Source organism: Peromyscus maniculatus, chromosome 8 (genome assembly GCF_049852395.1).
Source record: "Peromyscus maniculatus bairdii isolate BWxNUB_F1_BW_parent chromosome 8, HU_Pman_BW_mat_3.1, whole genome shotgun sequence".
NCBI lineage: Eukaryota > Metazoa > Chordata > Mammalia > Rodentia > Cricetidae > Peromyscus > Peromyscus maniculatus.
Window position 1 is genome coordinate 13850343 of NC_134859.1, and position 20416 is coordinate 13870758.

A 20416-nucleotide genomic window follows, 5' to 3' on the forward strand; every position below is an offset into this window, starting at 1 on the left:
GGGGTTCCCAGTGGGGAGCGAGGCTGAGGCCATGTGTGAAAGCCAAAGTGGAAGAGGCAGGATATACTGGAGAAGCGGAAGACAGGCTATGGAGGGAAGGCAGGTATGAGGCATGGACAGGGCACAAAGGGCCTCCAGCAAATGGCCTGCCGAGTGCAATGCTTTGCACACACCTGTGAAGGTGGGCCAGACAGTATTCATGAGTGTCACAGCAGTGAAGGAAAATCCATCTAGATCCTTTCTCTGGTTAATTCTTTGCAATATAAGTGAAATAAAGTATAAGACAAAAAGCTGAGCAGTCTATAAGTTCCTATGGAAAGGCCCAATGGCTTTCACGTAGTGGTATGCTATGTTTTCGTTCTGCTCTTTCTAGAACCCGATACAGTGTTGAGGCCAAAAGATTCCCTGCTCTCTCCATATTACCATATTTAATCAGCATCAATGCTGCTGAGTTCTCTCAGGTCCCAGACACTGAAAAGCCCGGTGTTTCTGTGTTTCCATTCACCCATTTAAGCTTCTGCCATGTACAGGGGGATTCTGGAGGTCCAGGGAGGTTGAGTGATATGAGCGGTACCACAAAGCCATGAAGTAGAAGAAATGAGACCTGACCACGGGTGTTGGCCTCAGAGACTCCATAGGCCTGAGGGAAGCAGGACCAGGCACCTCTCAGCGCCGCTAGGATGGTTTTCCAAGCTGAAGTTGGAAGGATGGACAGCTCTACATTCACTTTTCTCCCTTTGAACAGAGTCATGTTTTCTTTATTTGTAAGTCCCCAGGAGGTCTACCAGACTCTGACACCCAAGACGTCATAACTTGCCTTTGTCGATGTATAAGTCAGGGTCTGTGGCAGCATGTAGTGAGCTATTATAGTCTGCCCCCTCTGTCCTGTATTAGCCTCATGAGGTCAGCAACCTGTCCAGCTTACTTCTCAGACAGATTCCCACAGGTTTCCTATCTTCCTTTCCTTGCTCATCTTCCTAGTGATCTCAGAGCCTTTGTGCTCAATTGTCAGTCTCCCCTGAAGGAGTGACGAGCAGTGCCATTGAGTAGATGGGCAGCTCAGGTAGAACACACAGGGCCCCTTTGCATCCACACACGTGGGCTTTCCCTGAACTCCCATTTCTATCAGGACCCTCCCAGCATCCAACACTGCCACACCTGGAGTTAACTTGCTGCTGGCTTCCTGACATTTCCCTTGCTGTCTCTTCCCAGTGGTATCCAGCACCTAAAAAATTCTCAAACCAATTCTTCTCTTTCCTCCCCTCATACAGCAGCAGGTGTGTTTCTTGAACGAGAATTCTTTTCTTCCAAATGAGCTTCTATTCAATTAGCTACAAATGTTTCTCTGTGAGTTTATGTGCCTATGTATATAAAGATATACAAATCCATGCACTCATTTGGCTATTTAGACAAAAATTCCAATGTGCTAATTTTTTTCAATAAAGGGATAAAATTTCTTCTGGTAACAATGTTAAGCGCCATTGCAATCACGGTGTATTTAAAGATCAGCGTCTCTCTTTCTCCTCTCTTCCCTTTCTCCCAAATATCTCAACAGACTGACTACAGAGAAAACAGGTCAAAAGTATCTAAAAAATTCCTGTCTGCAGCGTCTCCATCCTTTATTTTAAAGCATTTTAAATATATCCCTATCATCCCGGTGCCCTCTGATAGTCTACAGGCCTTTGTTGCATAAGCACCGTTCCCAGCCCAGTGGCTTATCTGATAGCTCCAGTTACCTTCTGCCTGATGCTGCACTCAACTTCTAGTCTGAAAACCCTCCTGTTGTTTGAAAAGAGATCTTGAAGGACAAAGTCAGAAACCTGTATTAGCAACTACTACACACCAGGTGGAAGAAGTCAGGGCATTTTCTTTTTGTCTATCTGGGCCAAAGTGAGGAACCGAGGTTCAAGTTTAATCCCAGTGCCTTCAGTGATGGGGCTGGCCGCCCAGAAAGGCATTTCTGTGCCGTTCAACTCTGCCTGACTTCGTCATTTACTTCTCGTAACTGCAGGTTTCCTTGGGCAATGCCTCTTTTCCCTGGATTTGGGGGAAATCCTCCAACATGACAGTTTAGGCCGAATGAGGATTGACTTCCATTGACCTTTCCTCTCAGCTCCTTTCCCCACTTTAATCGAAAGGAGCCCTGCCAGGCCGCACCTGGTGCCATCCGAGTTTCCGTCCCCTCAGGAGCCCTTTGCCCATGTCCTTCCCCACAGTGGAGGAAACCAGGTGGGCTCCTGCACTGTGCAGCTCAAGGGCAAAGAGGGGCCACTGCCGAGGCAGAGTCGCGGTGTCAGCTGCTCGGGTGCCGTTGCTGGGATTTGTCTATCCTCACTCCATGGGGGCGCCGCCGTTCCTCGGAGCTAGCCTTCACCCTTCACCTCTGGGATGTCATCATTCTGGGGCTCTGCTCAACAGCCTGCTTTCTGTGCTTCATTCTGAGAAAACAGAACAGCATGGTGGCAATAGTGAATGCCCTGTGACATATGTCATGTGCCATGCATTGACTGGCAGCTCACTGCATAATGGCTTTTTTTATGAGAGGGGGGGAAACATGAATATAAATGATGCATACATGGCATGGCATACATGTGGAGGCCCTCCCCTCCACCTTGTTTGAGACGGATCTCTTTGTCAAGTTTCTATTGTTTAGACCGGACAGGCTGATCTATCAGCTTCTGTGATTCTCCTGTTTTGTCCTCCAATCTCCTCATAGTACTGCCGAGATCATATCCACTTGTACTACATGTCTGGTTTTTACATGGGTTCTGGGGATTCAAACTCAGGTCCTCATGCTTGGGCAGTAAGCCCTCAGTGGGTAACACTGAGCCTTCTCCCCAGCCCATGACTCATGTATTCTTAAAAATGCTTCATGACATGAATACTATGGCTACTTTAAGTGTAGGTGAGGACACTGAGGCCCCAGAGGTGAGACACACTTTCTCAACATCGTACAACTAGTTGATACGGTTTCATTTACAACTTCAGGCAGTGAGGCTCCAGAACCAGTGCCCTTGGGTGTTTTGTCTTTGCCATGGGGTGCTGCGGGGTCCTGTGCCAAGTGCGCACGGAGGACATAATTTGACATGTCTTCGCAAGAGCTGGGTTTGCTCCGCCTTTTGTGAGACACATGCCCACATCAAATAACTAGTGACTGAAGGAGCCGTTTTCCTCAGTGGATGGACACTGCCTGGGTTTCTGGTCTGTTCTCCATTCAGTGCTGCCAATCTGATGAGAACAGGTACAGGTTTCTGCCCTCATGGAGTTCAGGACAGGAAGCAGGTATCAACCAAATGGGTCTATAAGTAAAGACATTTCAAAGTAGGGTGAGAGGTCGTGGGCAGAACAGAGTAGGTGTCTGTCTAGCTGAGGTGGAGGGTGAGATGCAGGGGAGCGCCTGTCTCCTTGTGTCAGAGCTAAGATGGAGCCATCCAGGGGAAACAGGTGATGATGTAGAAGAGCAGGAAGCAGGCAAGGAAAGCATCCTCAAGGAAGGCCTCAGAGCCGCAGAAGCAAGGCAAACTTGTGGCCCTGGAGCCAAACCGGTGTGGCTGAACTGCCGACAGAAAGGGCATGCCCTGTAATGAGGCAGAAGGCATCAGGAGTCCATCTGCCCTAAAGTGCTGTTTTAAATCCTGCTCCCCCTAACCAAGCTGTTCTACAGCTTCTTAGCAAAGAGATGTGCTTTTCTTGTGTCAAGGAGCCGGTTAGAAACATTTTATCCAGACTGCAGAAGCATGGCTTACGATGCAGACAGATTTAAGTCTAAACGTGCTTGTGCAGCCATCACTGTCGTTTCTTTTCAATTAGGGCTGGGTATTGCAGAGGGATGACGCGGGGGGAAGTCCCCGCAAACATGGGCTCGCTTAAGCATGCCGCCGCCGCTGTCAGCCTTCCCGAACACTGACGCACTTACACGTGCCGTCGCTACCAGCCTTCGTACGCTACTGGCCTTCATACACAGGGCTTGTTTGGGAGGATGCACCTTCCTCTCTTGGCAAGCCAACCTATGCATAATGCTCAAAGCTGCCTGGCTCCCAGTAAACAACTACAGAAAAGTTAACTGCTGTTTTGACTTCCTTTCCCGGCTTCCAGGAGCAGGACCTGTCCATCATGGAACTGCTTCATGTACCCCTGTCCCTCTTCTTCTGCAGGCCAGAACAAAATCTGCTTCATCCCAGGCATGGTGGGACCGATATTGGAGATGACACTTATCCCCGAGGCTGAGCTCAGGAAAGCCACCATCCCAATCTTCTTCGACATGATGCTGTGCGAATATCAAAGGAGTGGAGCTTTCAAAAAGGTAAAAATAAAAATGAGGCTGGAAATGCACACCAGCATCCCTAACCCTCAGCCCATTTCCCCATAATGACACCCTCGTTCCATCTGCCTGGGCTCCATTCAGAGGCTTCAATAGGACAGGGACATTATTTGTGTGCCCAGAATGAGCTGGCAGATCACATTTGGCCAGGATTCTATCACAGCTTCTGCCTGAGGCCAAGATGAAAATGCACTCTCCGGCTCTGTTCTTGTTCCATCGCTTTCTCAAGATGAGGGGATCTTCCTTCCAGACGCAGTGACTGCCTAACTGCGTGCCTTAGATGTGCTCCGGCCACATCATGCTTGCTCCCAACTTCGTCTGGCACTCCATCTTCCTGAGTGACTTTGAACATCTACATTATCCAGAGAAAAAGGAATCCTATTAGCCAAGTGTCACACTCAGGCTGGACTTCAAAGTGGACAGACAGCAAATGGAGTTAGAGGCCTGCCAGCCCCTCAAGCGGCACCTGTGTGTGTGTCAGGAACTCAACGCTTCCTTCAGCATGTCAGCCGGAACCCGTGTCAAGTGCAAGAATTCTTGGCCGAGTATTTTCATTAGAAACCGGGACTCCTAACGAAGAGGGCAAAGGGCGGGAGGCATTATCAAGGCCAAACAGTTCTAGAAGCTTGGCAGGAGTAGAAAGTGTCCATTCCCATAGCAGGCGCCCGGACCATTGCGCCATTTCCCTGTTAGGAAGGTTGGTCTCAAAGCCATCGCCAGGCGGCCTGAGCATTCCCCTTGCATTTTGATGACTTCCCAGGAGCCCCACATCCCAGGAGCCCTTCATCCAGTGGGAGCTCCGAGTTCTTCACCTTCACCCAGCATTTCAAGCCCTATCTTGCCTCCTAATAATCCTCCTGGAAAGACCCCTGTAAGAGAGATTCTGAACTCCCTTTCCTTGTGCTCTTAGACGAACCATATTCCTATGGCCCTTCCCTGGCTCACTGTTTCTTAGGTTCCTGTCCATCAGAGGCCATGCCTGCTGGCTGGTGTTCCAGCTCCACATCCCCACCCCACACTCTGGCTGGCTGTTGAGCTTGTCAGCCATTCCTTCTCTTCTGTTCTCCTCTTCACCCACTCTCCAGCTCCCCATAGCTCCCCTGGATGACTTTGCCCCCACAGGGTGTTCTTTATGTATTCCCTCTGCCTGCTTCTTCCTACTTCTTCATTCTAGACCCTGACTGGTCCTGTAGGGCACATCCCAAGTGCTGCGTCCTTTCAAAGATCTTTGCTTCCCTGCTTGTCATTTTGTGTATTGAGGTATTAACTATTGTATCCTGCCTATAGTCATTTCTGTGTAAGTGTCGGGCTCTTCCTCAACCTCACCTAATCAGAATGGCAATGATGGCCATGACAGACACTAGCCAGTGTTCACGGTGTGGCAGACATGGTGCACCCTTTCCTTAGTTTCATCCATGTAGTCTCTCTTATTCCCTTTGAGATGGGTAACACCAATGCCCATCTTACGGAAATCAGAGAAGTGAAGTTTTTAACTGGTGGTTGATGTCTCAACTGGATGTGTCCAGGTTCTTAGTGTCTTAATCAAAGAATTGAAATGAAGGCATACAGAGATGGCCAGGGAGCAGAGAAACAATTCCACAACTAATGAATAATGCAGGTCAGATATACTGTCAAGAGTGACTGCAGGACACAGGAGCCAGAGAGTACTAGGGCATGGCTCATGTTTGGGGCTTCCCCTCCTAGGGTCTAGAGTAAGGAGGGCCTGATTAGTAAGGTGTGTAATTTGGGTGCTTCTCTATTTTGGTGGACAGATTAGAGTTATTTTTTTCTACTCTGTGTATTCCTTCCCATGGAGTATCTGATTTTAATCATACTCATGTCTAATTATGTACAGATATAAGATGATACATAGGAATTATTCCCTCAAAGATCACTTGCAGAACAGTTTGTCTTACTGTGCATGTACCTCACACCACTGTAGCCTAGATGAAGTGCCTACCTTCCTACCAAGGTATGGCTGAGACTGTATTTGAATAGAAACTGTCTACAAAAGGAGAGTCTTTGATGGTTGTTAGGGACAGAGAAACATTACATTTTTCAGAATGGAGTGTATGTGCACCTTGGTGTAGATGGAAGTCCTAGGTTGCTAGGTACATTGTTAGGAGAGACATGTGTGTGCATGGTACACGCAAGTGGAGATCTTAGGTGTATGCATACAGCCCAAACTAAGTGGAGTCCCAGGTTGCTAAGCTGGCATGGCAGAGTTTACAACACACAGGTTAGCATTATTCCCAAACCCATGCTCTGCCTACTGTATATCCACCCACCAGTATTTTCTAGTAAACACCAACTGAAGGAGTGAAGGCCAGTCTCTAGGGCAGTTCTTCCTCCAGTGCATTCCATGGAACATCAGTCCGGCAATACCCTCCAAGAAAGAGTGTTTCCAGGGAAAGGTCTTGGGGCACCACTGTGCATTGTGGACACCGTTGGAGATTCCTGGTGCACACTAACTGGGAGCTGACTCATTGCATGACTAACAGGCCTGTTTGATTTCTCAAATGTATTCATGAAGACATATCTATTGGACCCAACATTCTTCCAAATCCAACTTGGAAAGAGTGGTTCTAAAGGAATAGGAGACTAGTTTGCTGTTATGTTACCTTTGTGAACAGATGCTCTGAATGCCCCTTGGGGACACTGGTAGCTCCCAGGTCCCAGAAAGACCAGCTTCCCCTTTGCAGTTAGCATGAGAAGAAATCAGGCAGAGGAGTGCAGATGGAAGAAAGAACTCCACTTGATCCTTTGGGCTGGAGTGACCTGGAGGTGACAGCCCAGAGTGAGTATCTGAAGATAATTTAGGATCAACCCCCATTTAAAGGAAAATGGGTCTATGAAATTAGATGTAAAGCCATCCTGCTTCCGTTCAGAGCAGTACCTCCCACCAGTTGACACCTTGGAAGAGGTCCTGAACAAGGGTATGCAGAGGAAACATTTCTGTACCCAATGGCATTCAGTGTGCTAAACAAGATCTGGTGGCTGTCTGATTGAGACCTCATTGTAAGCACGGTCCTCAATTGCTTCTTTTTGCTGCTCCCTTATCAAAAGAGACAGGACAATCAGGCTGACTAATGGGGCAGGTGCCCTTGTGAAAACTATCAGGGGTGTTTGATGGGGGCTCAGCAGGAGAGGAATTGGCCCAGGTGCGTGCTTTGGACTCAGGGAAGCGGCTGTGGAAGCTCTCCTCTGCAAAGGAGGCAGGCAAGGCCCTGTGAGCCCCCAAGCAGCCGTGATACCCTTCCTCCCCCCAAAAAGCAAAACCCAGATTGGGGTCTAGAATGTAGGAGCTCTCCTGGGCAAACCAGGCTAACTACATCATTCCCAAACAGTCTGAGAGGAGAGGACCCTGTGCCCTTCTTAGAGAACAAGCTTTCCCAGAGGAGCTAGGAGAGCCAAGAGGAAAAGGAGACCAGGCCTTTGCTCCCCGTTCATAACAGGCGTTCTGGCCTAGAACTGATTGTCTTGCCCTTCTGTGGGCTCTTCCTTTGCTTAATTGCCTGAAGAGATCCTAGATGGCTCAGGCCTCAGGCTTCAGGAAAGACTATGCTGCTTCCTGGGGCGATGGTTCATCTGCAGAGACCAAGATTGGCTCAAGGGTATTATAACAGGCTTGATAGGAGCCACGAGAGTGTGAGACTCTGAGCATCTCAGTTGGCTGGGGAGGGGAAACTCTAGGCGAAGACTCCTCCTCTCTCTCTCCTTTGTAATTCTTTGGCCATCTCAAGGCCAGATTGTCCTGTGTCCTCCTCTAGCCCAAGTCCCAAATCCTATAGGCAACTGATCTGAGGGATAAAATTGATGTCCTCTTCATGAGGGGATCCTTCCCTCCCAGACCCTTTCAGGACTCCATCATAGCCTAGGATGGGATGCCCCCTCCCTGGTATACTCGGTGAATCTTTTGGTGGAGAGGAGATGTGAATAAGAGGGGCCTTGGATTGGCCACACCATGGCTGCTGTGGCAGGAGGTGCCATTCCCCTGGGGCAGGAAAACTGGTTGTGTCCGGCCAGTGAGGTGCAGCCGTAGCACCCATCCTGTGTGGAGATTCGTTAGTGAGCCTTTTCCACACTATAGCGGGAGTGCCTGTAGGCCAAAGCTGGTCCTCTGCCCAGAACACTAAATGCACTTATACTGAATGCAGATGTCAAGTCCTCCATCCAAGCACATTCCTTGAAAATGGCCTCAACATAGGGAAAGGCATTCCAGCATAGAGAAGGACGACACTCCGGTGAATTTTATTAAAAATGATCTTTTTTTGGGAGGGGCGATGTAGTCAAAGGCAAGAGAGCAGAGAAGCTACAAGGAGACAGTTCTAGAAGTTAAGGGATGCTAATCATTGTTTGTGATGCCCTGTGGTGAAAAGACTAGCTGCCTTTCAGGTCACTTCTCTGTGGAAAAGGAAAATAAAGGCTCCCTGGCTGATGGTGGTAGGAAGGTAGGGCCCCGGGGTAGAAACTGTGAAGTGACCATCTAAAGTGAAGATTACAGAATGGTACTGTGTCCCAGAGAGGCTGAGTGCTGAGCCCCTAACTACGGAGAGAGACTCCAGAGCCCAGAGAGAATCATGCTGAGGAGAATGTAGCCTTTAGTAACACCACCTAGCATCATGCTTGTACACAGTAGGAGCTCAATCATTGCTGAATGAATTAGCAGATCAAGAGGTCAGGTCAGCAGATTCTACTGAGACCGAGTCTTGGCATGGAGTAGGCATGGTAATTCCAATGGTTTAGATCATGAATGTGGCAAAGATCAACACAGACATATGTTCTGAACACCTCTTTTGCTTTGCAACCTGTGAGGCCCACTGCCTGTAAGCTGAATTAGTTTGGGTCTCTCCAGTTCTGTCTCCTGACCTGTGAGATGAGTATTATATACCATTGCAGATTGCCAACTTGAGCTCTTGGGGAAATGCATGGGGTCAGTTAGTGACCAGATCAAGAAAAGGCACCCTGGTTCCCACAGGCCTCCCTTGCCACATGACATCATCACCTCCAATTTCCCGCCAATCCTGCGGGAAATCCCCTACACACCAGCCAGCATTTTGTTAACAAAGGAGTCCAAAGGCTGATAGACAGCTTCATCTTTGTTATCCCTCTGCCACCCAGACATATAACACCCCATCCCATTAAAGTCAGCATTAAAAATATGAGGAAGCACTCTTGGTCCCTAAACATCAGCGTTAGAGGGACAGGGCTCCCATCAGAAAATATTCTATCAGAAAAAAAAAAAAAAAAAAAAAAGAGGAACACCTGGGATACTGTACAGCAGCTAAGAAAGGCAGCAGAAGTGTGAAAGAAAGTCTGTAAAGCTATAAGAGAGGGTCCTTTCTGGAAGTGTGGAGTTCTCACACTTGGTTTGAATCAGTTCTCAAGGCTCACACGAGACCTCTGTAAAATCTGACCTCTGCTAAAGTAACTTAATCCCTAACAAATGCACACTTGACAGGGATGGAAAGAGGAAATGACAAAGGGATATAGATGTGAAGTCGGGGGTGAAGATGGAATTATTTTAGAGGAGACAGACTGCATCCTAAGTGCTGCATAATGATAGTGTCGGTGTGGCAAGACCTGTTACAGTGATGTGGCAGAGTATGTCTGGGAAGGCTTGCAGCCCCGAGTCTAACCTAGCTAAAGTTCAGTTCTCTTTGCAACCCAAGAGAAAGGGCCTTTGTTTCCGCATCCTCATTTATAGAGTGGGGATACTGTCCATCTCCCTCCGCTGCTGTAAGTGAGGATTACATGCGATTATGATGTCCGCAGCAAGGACCTGTCCATGGTAGTCACTGCGAACACTTTCTGAGCATCCACTGTGCCCAAAACACCAAGCTTGGTCTTGTACATGTTTTCCCAGTAACTTCTTACACTGCTACCATGAAGTAGGTGCTGTTTCAAATCTGCATTTAATGGATAAAAAGAGTGACATTAGAAAGATTACTTATTCATAATCTCATGGCCAGGGAAAAAACATCCAAGTACCATTCAAGCAATTCTTTTGATGCCAAAGCCCGTGGCCATAGGCAACCCTAAACATGGCACAGGATGTGTCTGTCAGAGACCTTAACCCTCCTACCCACCCCGGAAGGCTCGGGAGCTGTGTGCAGTCTCTGGCTCTGCCCCCTCCCTAGTACCCTGCAATTTCTCTCCAGACAGGCTCTTTTGTGACCCTGAGACAAGTGCTTATTTACCCCCATCCACTGCTCTGCTCCAAAGAGCAGTTCATCTCACCAAGAGGAATGGTGCCAGCATTTCCCAGAGAACCGCTCAGACAATAGCAACAGAAATTCTGTGTTTCTCGCCCAGAGCCACTTTCCAGTAGCATTCCACAGCAATAACAGCAACATTACTGGCAATAACAGGGGGAGCTCTCTCAGGGCGCGTGAACTTATGCACAGCTGTATGCTGTGTGCACAAACCTCCTCTCCTCCTTATGACACTGCGATGCCATGGCTGCTGCTGTGATGCTCTTTGAATTGGCAAGGGTTGACAAACTACAGCCACCCCAACACCTGTTTTGTAAACACAGCATCGTGGAAGCCGTCATGCCGGTGTGTTTCTGTGCTGTCTGTAGCTGCCTTTGCACAACGGAGCTGAGCAGTTGCGACAGAGAGCATCCTGCCCTTGGGGCCCAATGTTTATCCACCGGCCTGTTGCAGAAAATGTTTGCCAGCTCATGGTATAGCTTAGTTAGCTGGGGCCTAGAAAGACCCTCTAGTTCTTCAATATGGCAGGCGAATGGAGGGAGGATCCAACACCTATGTATTCACCATTGTACCTCCACTGCCGAAGTACCCGATAGAAACAACTTAACATTGGGAAGACGTATTCTGGCTCGTGGTTTTAGAAGGTTTCTGTCCATCATGGGAGGGCAAGCATGGGTTAAGCTAGTGTTTTACACAGGATCTTCACATCACAGTAGGCCAGGAAGAAGAGCATCACAGGAACCAAGGCCTGTGCAACCTTGAAAGGCTCACACCTAGTGACCTACTTCCTCCAACTATGGCCACCTCCATAAGGTTCCACAGCCTCCCCAAACAGCGCCACCTGCTGGGAACCAAGCATTCAACACCTGGGCCTGCAGGAGATTGAAGGTTCAAATCCAGTGGCCCAGGCACAGAGTCTGCTTTTCTATTCATCATCTTTGGGTTTATTTCTTTCTGTTCTTAATATAGAAGACATCGCTAAGTATCATACCTCTAGCTCCTGACACAGGGAAATCATTAATACAGACAAAATGCCTACCAAATGCATTCTATAAAGGGTAGACTCGTTTACAGACTGGCATCCCATTCCCTTCAGACAGTCCTCACCATGTCTCCCTCCTCTCTTCTTTCCTTCCTTCCTTTATACAGAGAGGAATGGGAAGGCTTCGGGAGAGGCTGGATCGAGGGACTGCCTGGCTGGCTGCATTCTCTCCCCACCCTTCCTCCCTGCCTCGCTTGAAGTCCCTGCTCCAGCAATACCCTGCACCCCTACCGCCGCAGCTTTGCGCTCGCCATCCCCCTGTGGGGACTGCCCTTCCCTTCATCTTGCTCACAGCCCTACCCGTTGTTCCCAGCCCCCTTTATCTCTTTCAGAAAGTCTTCCTCAAACCCTGGCCATTTACAGAAAACTCCTTTGTGCTTGCGCTAGATCAGGATAAGTTTTCTGGTCCTTTCTATTGACTCCTGGCACCCTGAGTGGGAGAACAGTGGCATCATATGAATTGTAATTCAGAGGAATATTTTATCCCATCAAGATTTTGACTCAGTGGGTACCATCATTTATGCACAGGAGAGAGCTGTCCAAAGACTTCCACCGCTCATCCGAGGACTCACACAGCCCTGCTTCATCTCTAATAGTAACTGACACTTACCCGGGGCCGTGCCAGGCCAGAGATGGCTGCTCTTCATGCATTATTGCATTCAAAGGTGACTTTTGACCTCCAGGCCTCATGGGGTATTATGAAGACTGAGTGTGAAGAGGCTGCATTAGAAGCTGTATGCCCAGATGCCTCCTTTGATCTCAGAGGCCTTTGCCAAGGTCCCCCTTCCGCTCCACAGGTACCAATATCATTCATAAATGGTGGAGAGGTGGACCGCATGCTTGGATGCATTCTTCAGAGTATGTATCAAGACAATGCAAAGTGTTTTGAGTTACTGTCTTGTAGAAGAGACACAGTAGGATTCGTCAAGACAGTATATTGAATAAGCCATGATCCTCACTGAGCAAAATGCTTCTTGACATTGGCACTAGGGTGAAAACATTCTCTGATTTCAATGCAACAAGATTTGGAAAAACCATGGAAGGATACTTGATTTCTGCAATTAACCTTGTCTCTGACTTTTGCTGCTGTTATCAGTCTTGACTCCCTGAGAACTTGAGATCTGCTATTTGCTTTATATCTTATTTACCTTATATATTATTTATATTTTCCAGCAATTTTTCCACTGCAGGTAATGAAACTCCATATATATCATCCTGTGTATGTGTGTGGGGGGAGTGTGTAAACATATCAACTCATAAAAATAAAGGCTTTCAGGGACTACTCAGTGGCATCAGATCTACATCTCAACCCCTCCTCTCTGCTTCCCTCCATGGAGTAAATCCAAGCAGACGTTCATTATTGTCATCATTAGCAGCCTCAGACTTAGAACATTTTCTTTCTATGTTGAACAACAAGACTCTCATTGCTAAGCATTCCAACAGAGTCTCAGGTTAGATTCACTGGATCAACCTGAGTCTTCATGACTCCTGGGACATTGAATGTTGGGATACACTGATGAGGAGCTAGGCCTGTGTCCTGGTGTCCACATTTGACATGAAAGAGGTGTCCCTAGCCTGCTTGAGCCCCATGGACTGAGATTAGGTCTGGTGTGACTGCCAGACTATGGAGAAAGAGTGCAGGGTGGAAATAATAGCGGCCTGTGACAATGTGCCGTTGATGTGGGGCCTTGTCACCTGCCTCTGTGCGTGCTTTGGATTCCCTTCCCTCTCTTTCTTTCATCTTCCTGCAAAACTTCTGTTTAACCTTGGAAAACAAGCTCCAATGACACAGTGTGTGAGAAGCACTCTCTCTCCCCTCTCCCTCCCATATCCCCATCTTCTAGCCTTCCACCCAGGTCCCTCCCCTCCACCCTCTGAACACTCATAGAGTGAATAGAATCCTGTTCAATTTTGAATCCACAGGTCCAGACACTGGGAATGGGAGATAATACTTAGTCCCTAAAGCTTTGGTTCCACTAATGAATCAACTGGTCCCGCACATGGCCCTCTAATGTGCTTATTGTTGATTTTCATCCACTTTTTCAGTTTGAAAATGAAATCATCCTCAAGCTGGACCACGAGGTAGAAGGAGGCCGGGGTGATGAGCAGTACATGCAGCTGCTGGAGTCCATGTAAGTTCACGCTGGAGGACCAGGAAGTCTGTGAAGGGCTGGCCACGGGTAGAGGGTTCTGACTGCAGCGTCTTGAGAAGCTTGTGTTCCTGGGGAGACTCTCCCAGAAGCTCATGGTGCTGAAGTAACTGGTTTTTGGAGGAAACCACACATTTCCTAGGAAGTAGTTGTGCCTTGGTATTGGTAGGATGGGCTGGATAAAAAGAATCATAGTTGTGTTGGAAAGAGAAAAGAAACTGCCAGTGTGAAATCAGCCCTTTAGACCTCAAGTGTGGAGTAATTACTGCCATTTTTCCTTTTCCATTTTTTGACAAATTTGTTTGTGAGCAGCTTACATTGTGTGTCTCTCTGATCAGGTTTACTGTCTTGGATCCACATTTCACTGGGTGACCCCCTAAGTTCAGGGAAGTAAGGACATTGTCAAAGGATGCCAGGAAGAGCTGGGCCCTGCAGGACTTAATGTCCAGTCCCAGGGCAGGCACTGGGCCCTGCAAGACTGAGTGTCCAGTCCCAGGGCAGGCACTGTGCAGGAGACAGCACTCAGCATGACTGGACTTGAAGTCAAGACATTTTTGTTTTGTTTTCACAAATGTTTAGTTATAATTCACATACCATGCTGTCTACCCAGAGTGCACTGCTCACTGATTCAGTGTGTTTACTGAGCTGAGCAACCACCATAACCATTAATATTAGACCATTTTCATTACTCTGCAAAAGGAGCCCTGCCTTTCTCAGGCACACCTGCTCTATACACATATGCATGCATGCATGTAGAAATCCACTCCCCTTTTCTTAGCCCCATGCAGCCGTGACTACTTTCTGACTCTGGATTATCTGTTGTGGACGTTTCCTAGACTATGGCCCTTTGTTTATTCATTCCTTTTTGTCTTTCAACAACCAGCTGATGGTTATTTAGGCTGTATCTACTTTGCTCTTAGATTGACTCTGCCATGAGCGCGGAAGTGTAGTACCTTAGTGTAGAATTGCTAGGTCACAGGGAGATCAGGACAAAGGTCGTTAGCCTTTTGAGGTGACACGGAGGCACAACTCCACATCCTTCCGCACTGGCCACGCAATGGGGCTCCAACACCCCCGCCTCCTCTGTCACCTGTTAACATCTGTCCTATCCATTATAGCCACGATTATGAGAGTGAGCCGAAGGCCCTTGTGGTCTGATCTCCATTTCCATGATGGCTGAGGATACTGAACACTTTTCTGGGGCTCATCATCCACTTGTATCTTTGGGGGTGGGGTGGGGGAACATTGCATTGAATCCTGGCTGCTCTCCTTTGCAGCTGTAGGACTCTGGACAAATGGCACAACCCCTCTGGCCTCAGTATCCCCGTTTCTAAAGGGGGAACAATAAGCTCCCGTGGTTATTTTGAAGACTGAGTAATTAGGAAGCATCTGGTACACAGCAGGTACATGTTTAATGAATGTGCTTTGGTCCCTCGGCCTGGCTCCCAGTTCCTGTCATTGGCTGCCTGGTAATTGCCCTGCCTGAGAGGCCTTCTCTTGAGACTAGGAGGACAGTCAGGCATCCCAATTTCCTGTCCTCTGTGTTCACTGAGGCTCTGGTGTGGCTCTGCTTTTGGCCTCTTTCCTCAATCTTCTCGGAGTGTTTGCCTTTCATGGCAAAGGCAAACAAAAAGCTTTGCCCTGGCCCCCTATCATGGTCCTCACCCTGACCCGCCCTTCATGGTCGGATCCCAGCAAGAACATTGGAGCCCCTGGGGGCGTGGTCTCAGCTTGGCCCTGACTCTGCCTGATGCTGTATACAGGTTTCCTATACACCTGTATTGCACACCAGATCCACTAGGGGAGAGTTGGGAGAACCCCTGGAGAATATCTGATTCTTCAGGACCAGAAATCAGTGCTTATCTCAAAGTTCTGAGAGGGAAAAATCTAAATATTGAACAGAAGCTGCACACACACACACACACACACACACACACACACACACACACACACACACACACACACATTTGCTCTGGCAATTTCCGTTTCTATAAGCAGAAGGAGCCCCCATGGTGGCAGGCTTCAGACTACCAGTGGGGCTTGCAAAAGCCTTTCTGAGTGATTCTTTATCAAAGGAGTCCTTGGCAGTCAGGGAAATTAAAGGCAGCTCATTATTTTCCTCCTGAGATGGAGGTGTGAATGATTTTTACACGAAATAAAAGAGGCCGAACACGGGAGTCAGGGCCTCCTCAGAATGGCCAAGGGTCCTGGTCCCTGATCCTTCTTCCATCCTCCCTGAGCCTCAGTTTCTCTGCCTGTAAATTAGAGGTAATATATAGTCCACTCCTTACATGTTTCGTCAGGGCTGAATGGGAAGGTCTGCGGGGTGTTTCTCATGATTGCTTTTCTTTCTTGGCTTCTTTTAGTTTTATTTCATTAACATAGTTACTAATGCCCAGTAGATAGTGTAAGTGCATTGGCTTCTATTGTTACTATCACCCAAGTGGAATATAACGTAGTCATTGGGAGCCCTGAGGCTGCTCATCTTTCTCCAGTTTGGTCCCCCCAGTTCCTATAGCACTTCCTTCCAGTACCTCCTTCAGGACCTGAGCTGGATTAGAACCTCTCTGGACAGATCCAGCCTTCTGGTTCAGCTTAGAAGTTAGATAGTGCTTTTGTGACTAGAATAGGACTTCCTGTCCTATGCCAGCTCTAGTTTTGAATCAAGGGACAAAGCTTAGGCATGGAGTGAGGCTGAGTCCTAGTCTCCACATGCCTTTGTACAGCACACAGGCACTACAGACTTACAGAGCACCCCAGTCCTCTCTACCCTCAGAGCTCTCCTCCTACCTTGGATGGAATAATGAGACCTCTCCCTCTAGAGGCCTCCTATGCTAAGTATTTTAGTCCTAAGGCCTTGACCTGCAAAATGATGTCAGCACACTCCATCCACTGAGGGAGGAGTCATCCACATGGACCCACAATCCCCACAGCTTTCTTTTTGTTACTTAAGACTGCTGTGAGATACAAAAGAGAAAATTGTGTGACCTTGACAGGACAGCCATCAGAATCCAGCCCCGAAGGCTTCACATTTCACATATGGTTTGGGGATCAACCTAATGACTGCCTTAAGGAATTTCGGGGTTCAGACAGGATAAATAGTAAAACAGGCTTAGCATGGTGTGGGGCGGGGGTAGGCAGTTCTTAGTGCAGAGTGGTATGGTTGCACCCTGGAGTTCATTTTTATCTCTCTCTGTTCCTCCTCTGCTGAACTAGGACCTCCAGGTGGCTGGGTCTTGATGTTCTCCAAACCCATAGTTTGTAGAACAATACAGGGTTGTTGAGTGGGTAGATAGTTAAGTGATATCTAACCACCCAGATCACCAATCATCTACAGTGTGAGCAGCATTCCTACCTCACTCCAAAAGAACAAAGACACCAAGACACTCAAGACAAATCTTTTAAACAGTTGTGTCTACAGGGTAGCCCAGGACCCTGAAGCACTGGAACTAGGTAGCAGGGTCTCAGGTTCCAGCCCAGAGTACTGGATCAGACTCCATGAGAAGAGTGTTCAGATGATGCTCACCCAGGCTGGAGTGTGCAAAGTTGATTGTAGAAGCGGTCCCCAATGCTAGCTAAACACTAGAATGACCTGGAGAGCCTCAGAACAAATCATGGCTGCCCAGGCCTTCAGAGGTTCCAAAGATGTGGCTTGGGCTGGGCATGGCTTTGTGAAAGTTCCCACAGATATTCTAGCATGGTGGTGGGCTGAGAACTCTTGTTCTGGCCAGGCTTGGACCTGGGTGGCCCTTTGCCTGGAATCCCACACCAAATGCTAGACAGAGTCTGGCTGAATTATCACCTGGGGAGAGCAGGGCTGGAAGTGCCTGTCTCGGAGAAGTAGGTACAGCTGCCGCTGAACCAGACAGGTGTAAATCACAGGCCCTCTGGATTGCTTGTTGAGAGCCGGGAACAAGTGCTTTCCCCAGGGGAAGATGGATGCACTTGATCCCAGCCACAGCTGGAGATGTCACCTCCTTTCAGTCAGGCATGGCTTCTGGAATGAAATGACCCTCTGAAGTCCTTGTTGTTTTTGTTTTGTTTTTTCTTTCTCCTGAGATCTCTTGGGGACTTCCACTGCCCAGAGGAAAACGACGAGAAATAAACCCAGCAGCTTGGGTGACCTGAGACACCCGACAACATACTGCAACGTCTGTGGGAAAAATCTCTTCCCAAATCGGTGTGATTGGCTTTGTTCCGAAGGTCACCCCTTACACTTCCAGCTGTCCTTTGAACCTTTCTCTGCCTCAGTTTCATCTTCTGTAACTGGGGTGGAAGAATTTTTAGCTGTTGAGATTGCCATGAGAATTTCTCAAGGGCTCTATACAATACCTGGCAGGCACATGTGATTGAGAGTAATGTCACCGTCCCAAGTTTACCTTGTTCGTCTCCCACCCCAACTTGCAGAGACAGGCATAGACTGGTGTCACTCTCTCCACCACGCTATGCCTAGTATGGTATTTAGCAGCTGATAAGTGTTTTAGGAATGGTATGGGTAAAAAATTATATTGATTTTATAAAGGTTTTTTTTTTTCAGCCAACACTCCTATGCTTAAATAGGAAACAAAGCATTTCCTTCTGTTCTTTACCTGGGCCCCTCACCAGAAGGGACCACAATTCAGTGGCTGGTATTTCTCCTTCCTGATACCTTGTGGGCTCGAACACACAGTATTGGGTGATTGAGACAGGGATGCTAGAGTCAAGCTACTGATATTTACTGACTGTGTGACCTTGAGCGAGTTAGGTACCTTGCCCTTCCTTAGTATCCCTATGCATAAGAATCTCATCTCATTAGACCACGATGAGACATTAAACGAGTTCATCTTTTTATGATGCTAAGAACAGCACTAGGGACATGGTCAGTTCTGAAACAACTAAATAAATAGAAATAAACTTGTTTGGGTATTTATGCATCTCATTTAGCCATATGTTTTATAGAGCTTTTTATGTCAATATCAATTCCTTCCTTAATACTTTTTAATGGCTTCATAGAACCATGTTGTGTGAAAAATACCTCTATGTACTTAACCATTTTCTAGTTGATGGACACTTCAGATGGTCCCAGCTGTTTCACTATCTGGTACAATTTAAAAACCCTATAAATATACCCTGGTGTAGTTCTGGAAATATTTCTATAGTGCACACTCCTATAGGGAAGACATCACGAAGTAGAAGATATACACATATAAAGTGTTGCTCGATGTTGTGAAAATCACTACCCAAGATAGTCACCCTGCCACACTCCTAGTGTGGGTGTAAATGTAACCATCCCCCGCCCACACACGACTGGCCACATGGGAATTTTTTTTAATTTTTATTTTTTCCCATTCTGATAATACAAGAATATTTGTTGTGCTGTGTGGATAGATTAGTTTTTGGGTGAAGAAAATATGCCAACCCAGAGCTTGAGTTCACCGGCCACTTGTGTAGTGTTGCATTCAACAACCACACAGTTTGCTGGTGTGAACACAGCAGCCTTCTCTCCTCACAGCCTGATGGAGTGCGCAGCGGAGCACCCGACCATTGCCAAGTCAGTAGAGAACTTTGTGAGCTTGGTCAAAGGGCTGCTGGAGAAGCTGCTGGATTACCGGGGAGTGATGACGGACGAGAGCAAAGACAACCGGATGAGCTGCACAGTGAACCTGCTGGTGAGTGACTGCCGGGTCCCCAGGGATGACGTGGGAGCCATGTCCTCCTGCAGGCTAAGCTTGGGTCTCCCTTCTGCTCCTGGAAGAGAAGCAGAGCTAACTGCTGTGAAACTCAGACAAAGGCAGTTAAAATCCCAGCTTGGCATCTATGCTCTGTGTCTTGGGGTTTTCTGTACCTTTGTCTCCTTATATATGAAGTAGATGATACACAGATCCCCTTTAAGGACTTCATGTATCCCACAGAAGGAAGATAACATTGTCGCTAGGCCATTACACATGCCACCTGCCATTCCTGGAGCGCTGAAAATACAAACCCTGCCTCTCCAGCTCCGTTGTGTGGCCTCTCCTGTCTGATGTGGACTCTTTTATAACAGCTTAGATATTGCCATTGATTTTTCAGAATGCCAAAGGGACTTTAAAAATCCTGACTACAGCAGAAAGGAATTCAATGCTAATAACTCCACCAGGCCCTATTTACATAAACAGCATGGAGAGGGGTTTTCCAGTTTCTCTCTAAGGAAGGTCAAGAGATGGTTGGAAAAACTGACCCTCACCAGCCAGGCCAGGATGTTCCTGGGACAGGGACATCCAAAGCAATCAGAGAGGAGCAGTGTGTGGGGCTGCAGTCAGTGAAGGGCATGCAGATGAGTACTTCCGGCCGCTGCCTGCATGGCCTGGAACAAGTCACTCATCCTTCCCTAAGCCCCAAGAGCATGCGGATGCTCATATCCCACAGTGGCTCTTAGATTGGCTCAGAATCTGTAAGGACTTGTTTTTAATTGTCCCAAGACTAGGACCTCCAGTGGCAGAGTCCAGGCCAACTACCAGGCTAAACAACCCCTACCTGGAAAGATGGCTCAGCAGGTAAGAGCACTTACTGCTCTTCTAGAAGACCCAAGTTCAGTTCCCAACAGCCTGTTCACAGCTGCCTGTAACTTCAGCTCTGTGGCATCTGACACCCCCTTACAGCTCTTATGGACACTGACATACATACATGTGGCATATCCTCACACAGACACATAAGTTAAAAAAAAAAAAAA

General features: G+C 47.8%; 1 protein-coding gene across 1 annotated transcript in view; it reads left to right on the forward strand.

The window, feature by feature from the left end:
- The window catches only part of Dock2 (dedicator of cytokinesis 2), a 408847-nt gene that overhangs the window by 347905 nt on the left and 40526 nt on the right, over positions 1-20416 (forward strand). Inside the window, exons 33-35 of the mRNA XM_015997613.3 lie at positions 4155-4303; positions 13625-13710; positions 19220-19376. Of these exons, the coding sequence (XP_015853099.2) occupies positions 4155-4303; positions 13625-13710; positions 19220-19376 (392 nt within the window). The remainder of the gene's footprint in view (positions 1-4154; positions 4304-13624; positions 13711-19219; positions 19377-20416) is intronic.